Raw genomic sequence first — 18347 nt, forward strand, 5'->3', positions numbered from 1 at the left:
ACTCGTTCGCTCGTTGGCCAAGCGAAGCGCGAGCCTTGGGAGATGTGCAACATTTCGTACTCTGTTGAATTAATACGTCATCTCATATTCTGAAGTGATAATCTTGAATTCAATTGTGATTTTGATTACCATTCGTGTATAAATCAGTAAGTAACCTATTTCGCAAATATCACGCATAAACCAGTGCCATTCGGAAGCGTTGTTTTGTTCCAAGTAGTGCTATACAAATGCATAATATAACCTATCTGCGTTTCACATAAATCTATGAGGCCGTAGCCTTGTGATTGATGCAGATGCAAGCGAAGTGGAAATACAGCGTTAATGGGATTATAAAAGTAGTGAAAACGTCATAGAAAAGAAGTCAACCTTGCATGTAGTTTGCCGCGCTTGGTTCTGTTATTGACGCGTCTATTGCAATATTGCAGGCATAATGCCGGCGGCGCGGGGCGTTAAACGCACAGCGTCGAAATCATCGGCCGCCACATCATCCTCGGCTCCGAAAAACAAGAAAAAACGTGGAGGTGAGTCCATATAAATCAGTATAAATCGTGATTCCTCAGTTGTTTTCTTTACATTTTTATTCGACGTCAATGACCTGTCAAATTATGATGGCGGGAAATGCGACGCGCACTACATTAAACTAATTTACAAGTTCAAAATTTTCCTCACTTTTTGAACGCGAATCGAAATGCCTTTGGAAAGGTACCTAAAGGTTTATATAATATTCATTTACATTGTTTATTTCGGTATATTATGTAAGAGTTTATGAAGTATTACTTTGAGGTTAGTACAGCAATAGTTATGGTGCTAATAAATTTAATATTTACTATTACTTTTTGTAAATTCTGTGATTATTCATTCAATAAATAGTAAATTTTCTATATATCCTATCGTAATAATCATGCTAGAAACCAATATTACATTAATAAATTAAAGAACAAAATAGGTATAAAGTACTATACTTTATACATATTTTGTTCTTTAATTTATTATTTATACTCTATTACAAACAGAAACAGAAGTTTTCGTGCCTTTCACAAAACCTACATAATGTTGTAATTAATGGAAAAATCCATACTCCATAGATAAACATTGTTTACAGTGCCACAGATTATGAAAAAAAAGTTCAAGGTTATACCATTGCACAACAAGAATAATTCACGGAATAATAAAATTAATATTTACAAATTTCTTACATTCTGTCATACAACAACAGAATATTTATAATATTATGCAGGTTAAGTAAGCAGTTGTTAATTGCTGTCGGCTGTTAGTGGCTAAAAGTAGCCTAGATCGCTCTACACCTATCCAACCATCTCCATATCAAAAATAACCTCACTTCCATGTTATTTTTTGATTTGAAAGAAGGGAAAATAAACAATCACTCACATTTATGAATAAAAAATTATTAAAATATTAAATAGCAGTAAGCAAGCAGCATTTAGGTACCCAAAATTCTTATTTAATATGGAAAGAAATTTGTTTAAGTTCCTATTGAAATAAATTAGTGTTAGAGTGTATACTTAATGGTGATAGGTAGTCATAAAAGTATTGTCATGCCTGTACACTCAAATAGAATTATAGAAATGGTTTAGATTATATGCCTCATTGATTATCTATTGTATATGATGAAGCATATGAGTGAATATATTTGATTAAGTCCACCATTAGTACATAATCTTTAATAATTTTTTGCAAAGTTTTAAATAAAATAACTTGACGATTATTGCATTGACTGTCTCTCAAATATGTGTTATTACTCACACAGCAATCTCTTTGGAGATACCTGTAGCGCCGAAGAAGAGGGGTCGCGTGTTCACATGTGGACAGGGGGACGTGGGACAGCTCGGGCTCGGAGAAGATGTGCCGGAGACTACAAAGTGAGTACAAATTCTAATTATTGCTTCCTAACACTTTCACTGTGAAAGTCTGATTAATTCAACAAACATTTTCAGGCCAAGGAGCACATTTTCCACTGCATAACCCTATTTTGATACCTTAAATTAAAAAACTTACATTAAATATTTATACTATTGAAATGTTTACATATGCAGAGAATAGGATCATTTCATATCTTCCCTTGGATTTCGGTGCCATCCCATTGGGACTCCATAGGGGTTGTTTTTTAATATAAAAAAAGTCTCGTGTTTTATACCTTGAATTATTGTTTAGCAATACCCAACCAATTCTCAACAAAATTAGTACAGAGGTTTAAACGCAAAAGCTTAACAGTCTTTCCCTTTTGTTTGTTTGTAAACTCTTTATTGCACGAAGAAAACACATACAGAGAAAGTAGTAAAATAAAGAAAGAGACACTTACAAAGTGTTTCTCTTTTATATAATATTAGTATGGAAATGTGTTAATAAGAAACATAGCGAACAAATAAAAAACATGTAAGGAAATCGTTTTTATCTATATTACCGTTGGCAATAGATTTTGTGCTCAAATTATCAATGATGAAGATATTGAGACACTTATCAGTAATATGGTGTTGTATCATCGGTCCTAGATAAAAGGAACTTGTTTAGATGGTTTCAAAATAATGTTCCTTTATCTCATTTAACATACAATCTATGTTCAATCACGTCTATAAGATAGATGTGTTGCTACAAATATAGTGATATAATTGATTTACTGAATTTATGAGTTTCCAAATTAAATCACACAGTTGAAACATGTGGTGATTAATGGAATAATAGTGGAGATTTTTTAAAAGTCCGCCATTTTTGTCGCTCAGTGCTGCCATCTGTTCATTTAATACGCTTTTCTAGTTCGCCCACGATAAATATAGATGGCGCTATATTAAATTCTGAAAATCGTATGAAATGAATAGACAACATTTTTAAAATTCTGAAATCGATGGGAATAAATACATAATATTTCATATTATCATACTCGTAATGCCGGCGACACACTATCGCTGAACGAGAAGACACATGACGACGCAAATGCGTGAACATTGAGCAGTTTGTATGATAGCTTTTATTTACCGCAATGAGAAACCAACAATGTATACCGAATCCGAAAAACAGATGCTACTCATAATTGCCGTCATCTGGAAATTATACGCATCGGTTACGAAAAACTAAATCAGATGCTTCGAATATTTAAAATGAAACTTCTAAAACATAACATTGGTAAGCGTTTGTGAGTAAACATACAACGTTTGACGGGTGTTATCTCCGAAACTACCGAACCGATTTCAAAAATTTTTTCACCATTAGAATGGTACATTATCCAAGATTGCTATGTGGGAATTTTGTGATAAAATATTTATATAATATAAAACATTTTATCACAAAATTCCCACGGGAGCGAAGCCCAGGGCAACATCTAGTGATATAAATTGAATTTGTTTCAGATTCAAACATGTGACCGCTTTAGGTGACAAAATTGTGGAAGTTCGCGCTGGGGGCATGCACACCATAGCACTGGACAGTGACGGCAAGGTAATAATCGATACAAGCTTTTATTCGGCCCTGGCGGAAGAGGCAAACCGAAGAAGTGCTGGCTTGATGTCATCAAGGATGATATCCGTGACATTGGTCTGACAACTAGGGTTGTAGTAACGAAGTGTACCCTGGGCTCCGACGCTCAACGATTGAGGATAGAACCAGAATATGCTCAGATGAGAGAGAGAAACTTAATATGAGCGAAATCATTTTATAAAACAAAGTCCTCTGTCGCTTCGTGTCTGTCTGTTCGCAATAAACTCAACAACTACTGCATGGATTTTCTTGCGGTTTTCACCAATAGATAATGTAATTCCTGAGGAAGGTTTAAGTGTACAATTTATTAAGTTTGTACCCAAGCGAAGACTAGATTAAAATTTTTTAAAAGTCCCGCATTAATAGTAATAAAATTAAATAAAATTGAACAAATTTAACTAAGTCTCGTTAATATAATTTATGTAGTTATCTGTTCAAAGCGCGTAAGTTTAGAAAACATTAGATTATCTATATATAAAAGAACAAACGTTTTTTTTTACTAATCAGCGTAAACCACAGAAGCAAAAAACGCGAAAACGCGAAATTTGGGCAGTAGTTATCTCATATAAGAAAACGAATTTTCAAAATTCGACCCCTAAAGGGGTAAAAACGAGTTTCAGGATTTCTTAAAATTTGATCTTTAGGGTAGTTAAATGAGGGTGAAAAGAAATAACGAATAATCCCATTCAAAATTTCGTAAACTAAACATATGAGGAGACAGCTCAGCGGTAAACACAATTGAATTCACGTTGTTACTGTTGATGGTTCGAACCTGTCTTCAATTATATTAAATCTGATTATCCATAGGGTGATTTCTATGAAAATTTTATTATGGTTTTACCTGAGTGAAGCTGGGACGGGCTGCTTGTGTAGATTTACAACAACTATATTAATGGATTGCTGGACATAGCGTTGAGCAGTCCATTATCACAGACAGGTAGCTAAATCCATTTATATCTTGTGGACAAGCATTGCTAGATAAGTTTAAATTAAGTTTAGATTGAATGCTAGATAAGTTTATAATAGAGATCTCCCATGAAGCTGACATAGTCACACAAAGTGCACGGAAGCCTTGTCAAAAATTTATAAGAAAAAAAAAACTGTAATCTCAACAGGTATGGACATTCGGCTGCAATGACGAAGGCGCTCTAGGCAGAGCGACATCTAGCGACAAAGACGAGGCAACTCCGAAGAAAGTGTCTCTACCGTCCCGAGTGGTCGCGGTGACCGCCGGAGACTCGCACTCCGCTGCGTTGCTGGATAACGGTGATGTGTATGCTTGGGGTGCTTTCAGGGTGAGTACACTAGTTGTTCGCCGCGAACTTAGACCTCGCGAGCACAATATTTTTTTTTACAAAATTGTGAATATTACAAAAACCACTGAACCGATTTTGTTGCCCCACGAACTTAACAATTCTATTGACAGATCCTTACGTACCTTTTAAATTTCATCAAAATCAGACCAAACAAACAAACAAACGAACGAACGAACGAACGAACGAACGAACGAACGAACGAACGAACGAACGAACGAACGAACGAACGAACGAACAAACAAACAAACAAACAAACAAACAAACAAACAAACAAACAAACAAACAAACAAACAAACAAACAAACAAACAAACATTCCGACATTTAAATTGGAAGTATATATAAATGGCAACACATGAAATTTTTATTTTCTCATATTTAAATGTAATTCCCAGGATTCCCACGGCAGCATGGGCCTGGTGGTTCGCGGGCGGGAGGGCAAAGCGTGCCGGGAGCCCGTGAAAGTTGACGTGGGGGAAGTCGCGGTCGGCCTCGCGTCCGGGGGAGACCATCTGGTTATACTGACGGTGAGATGTGTTCTCTCTCTCTCTCTTTTTCTCTCATCTCGTTGCTACCATGAAACACGTTGCACGTAATTGCATCCAGACGGTCTCTGGTTTTTATACACGATATGGATAAATGGCGACCTCGGTGGCACAGTGGTAAATGTGCTTGCCTCTGAACCGAGAGGTCCCGGGTTCGATCCCCGGTCGGGTCATGATGGAAAACGATCTTTTTCTGATTGGCCCGAGTCTTGGATGTTTATCTATATATGTATTTGTTATAAAATATATTATCGTTGAGTTAGTATCCCGTAAAACAAGTCTCGGAACTTACTTTGGGGCTAGCGCAATCAAAAAAAGTGATTTGTCCTAATATATTTATTTATTTATTATAACATAGCTTTTATCTGCTAGCAGCAGTGTAACAAAAACATGATGTATAGGTTTTTATTATTAACTTGAACGTATGATATATGTTTTGCAGACATCCGGCTCAGTTTACACGATGGGTTGCGGGGAACAAGGACAACTGGGCAGGTTGTCACAGCGCTCGGCCAGCAGAGACGCGAGGCAGGGTTTCAGTGAGTATTTACACTTCAAATTCAAAATTATTTTCGACTTGGAGTCATATATATCACTTGTTGACGTCAAAAATTGACTTTAAAAGTCTACCGGCAACTTTCAAAGCGTAGGTGAAGAATAGCCGTAACATTTTATTGCGGATTTTTTTTTTTTAGCAACAGTTATTTTGACTCAGATATTATGCTATATTCGTACTACGTTTCATCAGAATCGGTCCAGCGTTTGAAACGCGTAAGCGTTATAGACAGAAATACTTTCGCATTTAAATGCAAAATGACTTTTAAAAGAAATAAACTGATACTTTTTTATATAAATTATTATATTATATTACTGTATTAATTATTATATTTTGCATATAAATGTGAAATATCACAAACTGAATACTGAAACATCACAAACTCTAAGAAGATTGAAGATCCTCACAATACAGGATTATAAATAATTTATTTTATTAAGTTCGTATTTGTGTTTGATATTTTCTATATTTTTAACCCCCGACGCAAAAAGAGGAGTGTTATAAATTTGACCGCTAACGCCATCGTAGTGTGTCTGTCTGTCTGTGTACGTGTCACCGTAGCTCATCAACAGGTGTACCGATTCGGATGCGTTTTTTTTTAATAGCTTATTTCTTAGATCTGTTTGATCGAAATCGGTTAAGCCATTCAAAAGTTGTAGCGAAATGAATATTGAAATTCGAGAGTTTTTTAATTTGTCTAACAAATAAACGTGTTATTTGGTGAAATAAACAGATGTATGGATGTTTATCTATATATGTATTTGTTATAGAATATAGTATCGTTGAGTTAGTATCCCATGACACAAGTCTCGAACTTACTTTGGGGCTAGCTCAATCTGTGTGATTTGTCCTAATATTTATACACCATAAATTTTTAATTATGCTAAAAAAAAAATAAAGGCTTTATATTAAAGACCCTAATAAAAAATTAATTATTGAGGTTTGCGTTTATCCCGAAATATCAATGAATTTATGGACGTTGTTTGAGTTTGAAACTACAATTATTCCAATTCATAGTATCGTGTTGTCTCGCTCTCGCGTGCAATGACCCTGGCATAGGCAAAAAATTAATAAATAAAAAAGAATTGCCAGAATTTATCAATGAAAATCGACTTTGTGTGAACCGCTGCACTGAACCTACCTTTACTATGAAGCGTAGTAGTCGGGTGGCTCACTCAAGTATTATAACCAATTATTATAGATTTTTTGGATAAATTTTGGATTTAGATTTTTTATATTTTGACTATGCACATATTATCAGTAAAAGGTACTGACGGCCCCGTTTTATTTTTTTGTCATAATTAAAAATGTTAGGTGTATTTATTCATATATTTTTTCTCCCGCAGGTGCGTTACTAGTACCATCGAAAGTGACGCTAAAAGGTGGCGCCAGCCGCGTGTTCGCGGGCTACCACGCCACCTTCGCGCTGGACGCCAGCGGGCAGGACAAGGTGTTCGCGTGGGGGCTCAATAATTACGGACAACTCGGTGAGAAACACATACATTTTTATATACGATCCGTACTGATATCATATAATATCACAGCTGACCGACCTATTTAGTGAGAAACATACAAATATACTTTATTTTGCTAAGAAATGTGGTGCACATACAGTTGTTAAAGAGATATCAGTTTCTCACATTTTACCAGACTCTGGCATGCAAAATAGGTTAAATATTTAATTATGTGATTTTATCCAAACGTAATACTCCAAAAAATAATAGTTATATATTAAAAAAAAATGCGCATTCCATAAAATTTAATTGAATTGTCAAATTCAAATCATTTATTCAGAAATTTCACAGGCACTTTTTCTCGTCAATCTTTATATTTATAGTTATTTCTCACAAGCTAGAAACTACTGGCATTTCGGAACGACCACTGCTGAGAAGAAATGCCGAAAGAAACTCATTCAAACAGTGTTGGTCCCTATCATGCCAGATCGGCTTACCATTATTGTTTCTTACAATGTTTTTTTTTTTATTTCTAATAATATATAAAAATATAAAAATCAGAATCAGGTCAGAATAATTAATAACAATTAAATAATGACATTTATGAAAAAGTCAAAGTAGGTACTCATTAAATTGGTATAAAATGAGTTATCAACCAGCCAGCTTTTCAGTTTCCTTTTAAACACATTTAGAGATAGAGACTTCATATCTTCATTGAGTCTGTTATATATTTTACAAGCCATTTTATTAAGATATTAAAAGAAATTAAAATGTTTGTATGACAGAGTTTATTTTTGAAGTGTCTTAGTATTCTTTTTCATTAGTCAAAAGCTATACAAAACTAAAAAGTTTTATAACACATTTGGTAGCTGTTTTTCTTATATACGGCTGTGGTTGATTGTTGTGCTCTTATACATTGCTTTTGAGCTCTAGAGTCAATAATTATGGACAACTTGATGAGAAACACATAGCTTTCGTTATACTTCTGTGGCCTAATAGTCATTATGTTGGAAGTCCCGGGTTCGATACCCGGTCAGTTCAACATGGGAAATTATCTTTTTTCAGATTTACCCGGGATATTTATCTATATATGTATAATGTTATATATAGTATCGTTGAGTTAGTATCCCATAACACAAGTTTCGAATTTACTTTGGAGCTAGATCAATCTGTGTGATTTGTCAGTATATATTTGTCGGGAAATTAACTATCAGAGGCGTTATTTTGAGTCGGAACTAACTAAAACACAGATCGGCAATCAAGATGTTTAGTTTAATTTCGTTAACACAATTCTGGATTTAAATTAACAAAAATCAATAACGAGACACACGATCCGTCGCGATAAGGCGTGTTCACTTCGCGCCGAACTCTGAGTGCGAGCTCGAACGCGTCGCCGCCGACGTTCCGGTAGCACGCATCCGCTGCCGCTGCGGCAAAGTCACGTACTGTGTCTCGATATGGTCAATTGAGCCTCTTTTAGTATTCGCGCCTACATATTTATTGACCGAGCAAGCGAAGCGAGCGAGGTCTAACATTCTACTTTGGGCAAAAATACATTTTTTTGTACGTTTGGTCCGGTTTTGATGAAATTTAAAAGGTATGAAGGATCTGTCAATGGAATTTTTAAAGTTCGTGGGGCATCAAAATCGCTCGAAGTCCTTTTTGAAATGTTCACAATTTTGTGAAAACTCATCCAAATTTATTGTGTTCGCGGCGCACAACTAGTTTATAACAATAATGTATGTTCTGATCAGGTATAACGGGCGAGAAACGCAAAACGGCGATATTCTCTCCGACGGAGTGCGACGCGTTCGCGGCGGCGGGCGGCGGCTGGCGCGCGCTCAGCGCCGGGCAGCATCACTCGCTGGCGCTCGACAACGCTGGGGTTGTCTATGCTATTGGCCGGTGTGAATATGGCAGGTAATATACCACTCGTATACTGACTCAATTTGTTCATATTGAGTTTAGATTAAATAAGTATTAGACATATCATTGAGTTAGCCCCATAGTAACTTGGAGACTTGTGTGACAAATACATGTATAGATAAATATTCAAGACCCGGGCCAATCAGAAAAAGACCATTTTCTATCATGACAGAGACAGGTTTACCACTGCGCTAAAATTGTGAATATTCCAAAAACGACTGTTCTATTGCACCTTTAAATTTCATCGAAATCGAAAGGGAAGCGGTGGTGGTGTAATGGTTAAGACCCCCGCCTGTGGATCGCAAGGTCACAGGTTCGAATCCTACTCGTACCACATGAGTTTGTACACCAATCTGACTCATGTATTTGTCATTTTCGGTGAAGGAAAACATCGTGAGGAAACCTGCACACCGGTCGATTCTTATTAACTCTTGTGTGAAATGGAGAAGGCAATGGCAAATTACTCCGTTAATAATGCCAAGAGAGTTGTTGTGTGTGTTTCATTTCACGTATATAGCCAATTGTTTCTACACTAATAATTACTATGTTAGTTTTAATTTTACAAATATTTTTTCATTATTATTTACTTATCTAAATTTGAGCTATTGACATAATAAATAAATATATTAGGACAAATACACACAGACACAGATTGAGCTGGCCCCAAAGTAAGATCGAGACTTATGTTATGGGACACTAACTCAACGATACTATATTTTATAATATATACATATATAGATAAACATCCAGGATCCGGACCAATCAGAAAAAGATCGTTTTCCATCATGACTCGACCGGGGATTGTACCCGGGACCTTTCAGTTCAGAGGCAAGCACTATACCACTGTGCCACCGAGGTCGTTGATTTTGTAATTATTACTGCATATACAACTCTTGAATATTTGCATGCCGATTGTTGGCGCAACACGCTTGATCGAATGAAACTGACATTTTGTCTGAACATGTATTTGTGCCGTGTTTGCCTGCATTTCAGTAACCGCGACCCTCAGCCATGAGGAATACGACTATGAGGCCAAAACAATATATTTTTTTAGAATTTTTCTCTGTCTATGTGTTTGTTCAGATTCATGTATTAAATCATCTTTTTGTGTATTACGGGAATTAATAAATAAACATTTCATCAAAATTGGGACTGATAGGTAACCACATGAAGAGAAGAATGTTAGTATGAAAAGTGGTAAAGTCCCCGGTTCGATCTCCGGTCGGGTCATGATGGAAAATGATATTTTTCTGATTGGCCCGAGTGTTGGACGTGCCCCCTATGTGCCGCAGACTGGGCCTGGGCGCGGTGAGCGCGGACGCGACGCAGGCGACGCGCGCGCGGCTGCGCGACGCGCGCTGTGTCAGCGTCGCGGCCGCCACCAGCAGCTCCTTCGCCGTCGCTGACGACGGTAACAAACACACGCTCTCACATATCACACACGTATTGTAATGACAGCGGCTGTCGAAACAAACACTATATGTACAATAGCGTTATATAGCGGATATTTATAGTTATTTCTCACAAACTACACGACCACTGCTGAGAAGAAATGCCGAAAGAAACTCATTTGAACCGTATCATGCCAAATCGGCTTACCATTATTGATTCTTACAATGTATTTTTTTCTAATAATATATAAAAGTACATGGTCAAAATGAATACATATATATCGATGCGAAACACGATTTTAAGTATAGTATAATACGATTAAATATAGTATGTATAGTATAATAGTTGACATTCCCTTCCAGGCCAAGCATACGCCTGGGGTATGGGCAGCGAAGGCCAGTTAGGTACGGGGGACACCAACGACGCGTTAGAACCGGTAGTTGTCGAACGCAACGCGCTCAGCGTGTCCGCGGGCGGCCAGCACACTGTCCTGCTGATGGTGAGTGTGTTCGGGGCCTTATTCCTCTACTAGGGCACTTTAAACTTTATACTTTCGATTCGTATAGGTGTTGATCAGTTATTACAGTTTTATTTTCGCCCGCGTTAGTTTTCTGGGATGAAAGGTACTCTATGTTCTTCTCCGTACTTTAAACTATATGTATGCAAAATTTCAAGAAGATTGGTTGAGCAGATAGAGCGTGTTAAGAGGTAACAAACTTGATGAAGTATGAATAAGGACTTACGGTACTTTTCATCCCGGGAAAATAACCGTTTCCGTGGAAAATTAACGCGGGCGAAGCCGCGGGCAAAATCTAGTATGTTAATAACACAATCATTCATACAATTCAACAAATACAGTTTTAAAATTACAGACAAGACACATAAATATCATATGTGCGATGTCAACAGGAGGACCCTTCGGGCTCCAAAGGTGACAGTCCGGAGCCTGAGCTGGAAACTGTCGAAGAAGAAGTTGAAGCTCCCACGACTGAGGACAAACACAATGATGAACCTAAAGACAAACCTAAAGGTGTGTAAAACAATAATTAATTAAAGAAAAATTAGTTATTTGATACGTCTATACTCTTATTATAAAGAGTGAATGTTTGAAGCGGGTAATCTCCGAAACTACCGATTAGATTTAAAAAAATCTTTCACCATTAGAAATTCCAAGATCGCTATAGGCTATATTTTATCTCAAAATTCCCACGGGAGCGAAGCCCCGGGCAACATCTGTTCTTCTTCATAGTCCTATTCCTCATGGCTGAGGGTCATGGTTATTACCTGGAATGAAACACACACAACTTTCTTGGCATTATTAATGGAAAGCTGGAAAACCTGATGGAAAACATTGAAGGTCCAGCTAAACTATAGGAAATATAGAAATGACGCCTTAACAAAAGTTGTTCAGCCTGATGAGCATTTCCTGTTGATGTATAAAAATCGAAGATCTAGAACACCTGAACTTTGTCTTGACGCCTTACCAAAAACTGTTCGGCCACGCGAACGAAGTTGCGGGCATCTGCTTTGTTATCAATAAATATCTCAAGATTGTACACATTTTCCAATACACATGTCGTCTATCCCATTCCAATAATGTCATAATCTCGTCAGGGCGGCAAACGAAGCGTCAGAAGAAACAGCATCAAGAGGATGAAGTGTCGTCGACCTCGAGCGCGCTGCCCAGCGACACCGCGGACGAGAACAAGCCTCAGGTGATATCTCTTAACATATATACTATCATATATCTATATACTACATATATTATCACAACTAATATCATAAATGCGAAAGTAAGTTTGTTTGTTACCTCTTCATGGCTGGAGTCTTGTAACTCAATTTCGAAGCAGATGCCTTCAACCGAACGAACTGTAATTTTGTACACACGCTTATTTTGCTTTTCATTTGTTATTTTTACTTTAATTTTTTTTTAAATAATTTTGTTGATCAAATCTTTATTTTCATATTGTTTCTGTTATTATTTTGTTTGTTTTTGTTTTTGCCAAACGAATCTCAACCTTATCCCGTTCCAATAGAGAGGACGCACGCCGAAACCGAAGTCGAGCAAAAAGGCACGCCGGAATTAGGTCCATGTTATTTGAGACTAGTAGACTTGGGTTAGTGCAGTTGACTGATCCTTCTCTTCTTCATAGTCGTATTCCTCATGGCTGAGGGTGTCCTCGTGGTCATTACATGGAATTAAACACACCCAACAACTTTCTTGGCATTATTAATATAGTGGTTTGCCATTGCCTTCTCCATTTCATACACAAGTTAATAAGAATCAACCAGTGTGCAGGTTTCCTCGCGTCGTTTTCCTTCACCGGAAGCAAGTGGTGGTCGATGAAAACTACTAAACATGAGTCAGATTGGTGTACAAACTCATGTGGCACGAGTAGGATTCGAACCTGGGACCTTGCGATCCACAGGCGGGCGTCTTAACCATTACACCACCACCGCTTCTGATCTGACGGATCCATAGATATAGTTTATTTGTTAGACAAATTAAGAAACTCCCGACTTTCAATATTCATTACAACTACAACAATTTGAACGGCTGAACAGAAGAAGTGAAGGCCTAATCTCTTCGCTTTCGCAGAGAAATTCACGCGGGCGAAGCCGCGGGCTAGTACTAGTAAGGCAGAAATGAAAAATATATCATGTTTTATTACTTTACGACATACATTTGTGTTAAAAGAAAAAGCTAATTTATTGGTCACAAGTTCAGATAATGGTTTTTGATTGTTTTTTTTTTTTAATTCCTATTTCAACTTTGACAATAAGAAAACATCAGTCAACTGCATTATGGTAACATTGAGGTAAAATTTATAGTTTAGATTATGATTAATTTAGATTATTTAGATTCGTACAGGTGCTGGTTGGTTATTACAGTTTTATTGTTACAAGCTTTTATTTTGTAATCACCTGTCACGTCTTTACTAAATTTCTGTGTCTAACTTGACCTTGACAATGCATTATTGTGATAAGCATGTCCCGATGGTGAACCCAGTATCGGCTCCGGACGAGGGAACTCCTCAACGGTACACTGCACGGACATTTTTTTTTGTCACGCGTTGAATGCAACACCTCTGTGACCACAATAAGAGCTTGTTTTTTTTTGTTTATGTATTTAATTGATATTTGTGTTGTGTCCATTATTTTCTTTGTATCGTCCTGTATGTTTTGTTTTGTTTTTATTTATTTTAGCATAGCTTAGAGGTTGTTTAGCAAATTACATAGTTTAGGATCTGTTTCACCGTTTTCTGATAAAGTACCTGATAGTCTATATATGTAACTTATCGAACAGATAGCATTAAAATATTGTATTTCTTAACAGTTGGATACGCGTAACTGGCCTATTGACCAAATTTATTTAGCACTTAGTTTATCTGTCAGATTACGATATTTTATCAGAAAGTGGTGAAACACATTTTTTAGTATATATAGTTAAGTTTTAACTATGTATACTAAAATATGTGTTTCAGTAGTATATAGTGAGGGCAGTATTTTAGTGAATCGTAGTCGGTAATGGTGAATGATAATGTTAAAATTATAAATAACAATGAATTATATTTATTTACAGAAAGTAAATGGTGATGAGAAGGAGACTCCTATGGAGGTTGACGAAACTGGTGAATATTTTAAAAAATATATTACCCTAGCTAAGCAAAAACTCGAAAGAAAAATCAGTGCGTCGATACGCGGGGCTGAGGCAGACGGGTGGGGTAATTGCTTTGCCCGTTTCGAACGGAAAACGAAATGTGTTCACTTTTAATTGTAGCTGTGCAAGTTAATATAACGGGTTCTTCTCTATATTGATGTCAACCATTAATACAAATTGGTCAAGTATTAATGGTAAGGTAAAAAAGGTAGAGAGAGAATAACATAATCTACTTTTTGCCACGGGCGGAATCGCGGACACCAGTTGATTTTACGATAAATAATATCCCTTGTGCCAATCCAGGCCTTCATCTAAATTTATCATAAAGGTCTAATTTTTTATTTTTTATTGTTGCGAAATAGACAATATTCGAAAATCATATAGTGGAATTGATTGGGTGGATTGGATTGTAGTAAAATTAATTTTCGTATCAAATTCTCAAGTGAACGATTTTAATCGACAATTTCAATTTCCACAGACAACACACAAGACAGCAAAGACGAAACACAAATAGAAGAGCGAGAACAGAAAACCGAAGAATCACAATCTGAGCCGGCCCAACCGGAAACAGACACGGAAAAACCTGAAGTTACGGACACCTCGAGCCAGGACACCAACACCACAGACAGTGATAACAAGTCTCAGGACAGTGAGAAAACTGATGAGAAACAGATTAATGATGTCGAAATGAAGGAAGAAGTGAACGGGGACCCCGATGTGGAGAAGATAGAACCCAAAACCGTGGAAAGTTTAAGTGAACCGTTGACAACCACAGCGTGATGGTAGTCTTGACTTAGTGTTTACGGAAAGTGATGGAGTTTGGTTCGAATCGTGTTTAAAAATTCAACAAGCGGCCCGGCCCGGCTTCGTTCGGGTAAGACCATATTAAATTATACACCTAAATCTACTTTAATCACACTATGTATTAAAAAAACAAACATCAAAATTCGGTGTATAGTTTAAAAGATCTAGCCCTATGTATATAGGGACAGACAGACAGCGGAAAGCCAATTTAGTTTTATACTGTGTAGTTAAGACAAAGATAATTAGCAACATTATTTAAAACTAACTACTCGGCCCGGCTTCGCACGGGGTCATTTATGTATGTACAAACTTCGGGAATAAATTGTCTAAATAACGGTGAGAACTGCATTAAAATCTGTTGTGTGGTTTAAAAAAAGAAAGCATAGAAACATAAATGCTGAGAGAGACTTTGTTTTGTTATATATGTAGTGATTTCATGGGAAACAATTATAGTATGATGGCTTATTAGATTCAGCTAATGCCTTCTGTAAAATGTTATCTTTCGCAAAAGGTTGCTTTGACACAATGACATGATTTATAAATCATGTAATTTCATCATGAAGAATTTTTTGTCAAATTCTAAATTCTTCTCAACTTGGGATTTGTTTTTTTGTCAATTTCAAGTATATTATAATTTATATAACAAATATTAGTAAATGGTTGACTGAAATAAGTCTACCATTGGTACAATTATCTTTGTGTAATATAATTTTAAATAAATGTCTGTCTCGCAAAATGTCGCGAGGGACTTAGATAAAGTAATTTTGAAACACAGTGTTATATGCAGTGCAAAAGCGATCTCAGCGGAGACCTATGTCCAGTAGTGGGTCTCGGAGGGCTGCAACTGAAGCCTGTCTTCTTTTATGCCAACTGTCTTTATCCTGTGCTAATCTAATAAGTGATGACTCTCGATAGTCCCATGTATCCCATGGAGTGATCTCTTCCAGTCAATTTTATTTGTATTGGAGTGTTTCATGATTGCATGTTCATTTTCATCTATTTGAAAATCCACCATGTATGACAAATCTTCTATTTTATTTTAAATCATTGGATTCTGTCTGTTTGTCTGTCTGTAATCAAATCTGGCTAGTTCATTTTTACAGAGTTGGCTACATTATATTGTTTGATATACATAGACCAGAAATAGACCTGACGGTTTGTAAATCATTTTTACAAAATACTAATTTTATTTAAAATAAAGCTGGCAATTTAATAAATGTGACTTATAATTTAGTGTGTTGCTTTTTATACAAAATAAAAATGAAAAATCGTTTCGAAAAAGCAAATTCCATCACGTTTTTCCTAGCGTAAAAACACTGACATATTTTTGTATGTAAAAAGTGTGGGGTTCGAAAGGATTCCATATCAATGATGCCAATTTGGACCCCATATAAAGCTGTAATGATTACGATCGTAATCTTTTTTACATTTCTGTCAATAAAAATAATTAAAATCGTTCTACAGAAGTGAAATATTGTGAAGCTATCACGAATATTTGCGAAATCTCGTGGAATTAGTAGGTACTGTGCGGAGTGCCTATTAATTCCATGTGAAAATTTAATCTTATAGACAATGCCAGAGATTTATAAAAAACTTAGTTTAGTTCCATTTACATAAGACAGAGGCGCTGTTCATTTGTCATCACAGACATTCAATTTATTAAATGTCTGTGTTTTTCATATAAGTTTTTGTCAATTTCTATATACGATTAAGTCCTCGAAAAAACTTCCGAACTAGCGTTTCATATCAGTCTTAATGAATGTCCACAAAATAAAAGATATTTTCAATTCGATATACCAAAATTGTTATATTGCAAGAGTCTAAATACGAAATGTGTTAAAGTTAAAATATGATTCATCACAGGAAAATATAGGTAGGTTTCCCGGTTCACGATGTTTTCCTTCACCGGAAGCAAATGATGGTCTATGAAAAATACTGTCAGATTGGTATGCCTTTTTAGTGGCCATTGTTTATGGTCAAAAATCTTAACGAAATGTAAAATACTTTCAAGAAAAAGGTTTATGAGGTGAGTAGCTGTTTGCAAAATTATTGACATTGTTATAGTCTAGGACAAATTTTAAATTTATCGTTCAATTTTAAAGTCCACATTTTTTTTTATTTGTATAAGAAAATCATTCTGAAAACGTATTTTGGTGTTCAAACTATGAACCTATGTTTAAATGGGGAATTGATAATTTTATATTTTAATAATACCTAATATAATTACAAATCATTGAAAACTAATTTGATTTAGTAAAGAAATATACTATTGTCAATATTTTATCCCATGTAAGCTAATAATTTTCGATTTTATATCATAAATAGCCAATTTCCATAGAGATTTGTATTTGTAATATAATAAATAGTCCAATTTTCATAACAGTACATAATTGTCTCAATTTCTATTCAATTTTAATAATAAGGATAAATACTGTAGCAATAAATTGGGTTAAAATGTTCACAAGAGTACAAGATTTTATGATTTAAAATCTTTTTATATATCTTTCTTAGCTCTCTCGCTACAAAATCACTACACTCTAAAAACATTCGTTTTCATTTCGTAAAATATATATATGTTTTCAGAATGTACGCAACACATGTACAGTCTTCAAAATATCACATTAAGATAAAATGTTTTTCTCAAAATAGTTGAAACGATTACGAGCGCGAATGATTACATTATTTTGTGCGCAAATTCCGGACGTGCTAAAGTCGAAGACAAATTTAGTTGATTTCATGTTTAGTTCATATCTAATTGACATCTGTGTGTGGGTAAATTAAATATTGATAGCATAATAATAAATTCGATCTATTTACCCACATGATAGTAATATTTCCATAGAAAATAATGGTAAAAAAAAATATATATATAATTTTTAAAGACCCTAAAATCGAAGAAGTTCGCTTTGTACGTCCGTGGATGCACTAAGCCGATATAGATGAGGTTGCTAGCTAAATATAGGGTTGGTTTGGTCTACAGACCGGACGGGAGTAATAGATAATAAGTTAGAAATATAAATCCGTAAGTAAACGTTTTGTTGATTTTTATTTTATTTTATATTATTTTTCTGCATGGATACAAGTACAAAGGTACAACCCTTTATGAACGCTGTCACTTGTTATTATAATGATGAACTTTTAATGTATTGTGTTTTCCTAATAAAAATAGTAGTGTAATATTTGTGTTTCAATATTTCCCAACTGTG

The 18347-nt window shown here is 35.6% G+C and overlaps 2 protein-coding genes across 3 annotated transcripts in view; one reads left to right on the forward strand and one right to left on the reverse strand.

The window, feature by feature from the left end:
- Positions 1-18347, reverse strand: part of LOC128681236 (ecdysone oxidase-like) — a 187499-nt gene that overhangs the window by 98389 nt on the left and 70763 nt on the right. The gene's annotated exons all lie outside the window — the stretch shown is intronic.
- On the forward strand, positions 2-18318 carry Rcc1 (Regulator of chromosome condensation 1). 2 transcript variants are annotated; one of them, XM_053764992.2, is made up of 15 exons: positions 2-146; positions 426-521; positions 1769-1880; positions 3363-3450; positions 4605-4784; positions 5199-5330; positions 5791-5887; positions 7251-7391; positions 9113-9278; positions 10577-10695; positions 11039-11175; positions 11586-11706; positions 12291-12391; positions 14260-14308; positions 14816-18318. In XM_053764992.2, exons 2-15 carry the CDS (start codon positions 431-433, stop codon positions 15115-15117), a joined length of 1836 nt encoding a protein of 611 aa, XP_053620967.1. In that variant the 5' UTR covers positions 2-146; positions 426-430; the 3' UTR covers positions 15118-18318. The 2 variants fall into 2 exon arrangements, with proteins under 2 accessions (XP_053620967.1, XP_053620968.1); XM_053764993.2 differs by lacking the exon at positions 14816-18318 and adding an exon at positions 12713-12763 and having other exon boundaries at positions 14260-14307.

The sequence above is a fragment of the Plodia interpunctella genome, chromosome 26 (genome assembly GCF_027563975.2).
Source record: "Plodia interpunctella isolate USDA-ARS_2022_Savannah chromosome 26, ilPloInte3.2, whole genome shotgun sequence".
Lineage (NCBI taxonomy): Eukaryota > Metazoa > Arthropoda > Insecta > Lepidoptera > Pyralidae > Plodia > Plodia interpunctella.

What these genes read in the sequence shown, in the direction of transcription:
- Rcc1 (XM_053764992.2), top strand. Translation starts at nt 431, where the DNA reads ATGCCGGCGGCGCGGGGCGTTAAACGCACAGCGTCGAAATCATCGGCC. An exon ending in GATGTGCCGGAGACTACAAA is followed by an intron (nt 1,881 to 3,362) that starts GTGAGTACAAAT and finishes AATTTGTTTCAG; the next exon opens with ATTCAAACATGTGACCGCTT. An exon ending in ATGCTTGGGGTGCTTTCAGG is followed by an intron (nt 4,785 to 5,198) that starts GTGAGTACACTA and finishes TGTAATTCCCAG; the next exon opens with GATTCCCACGGCAGCATGGG.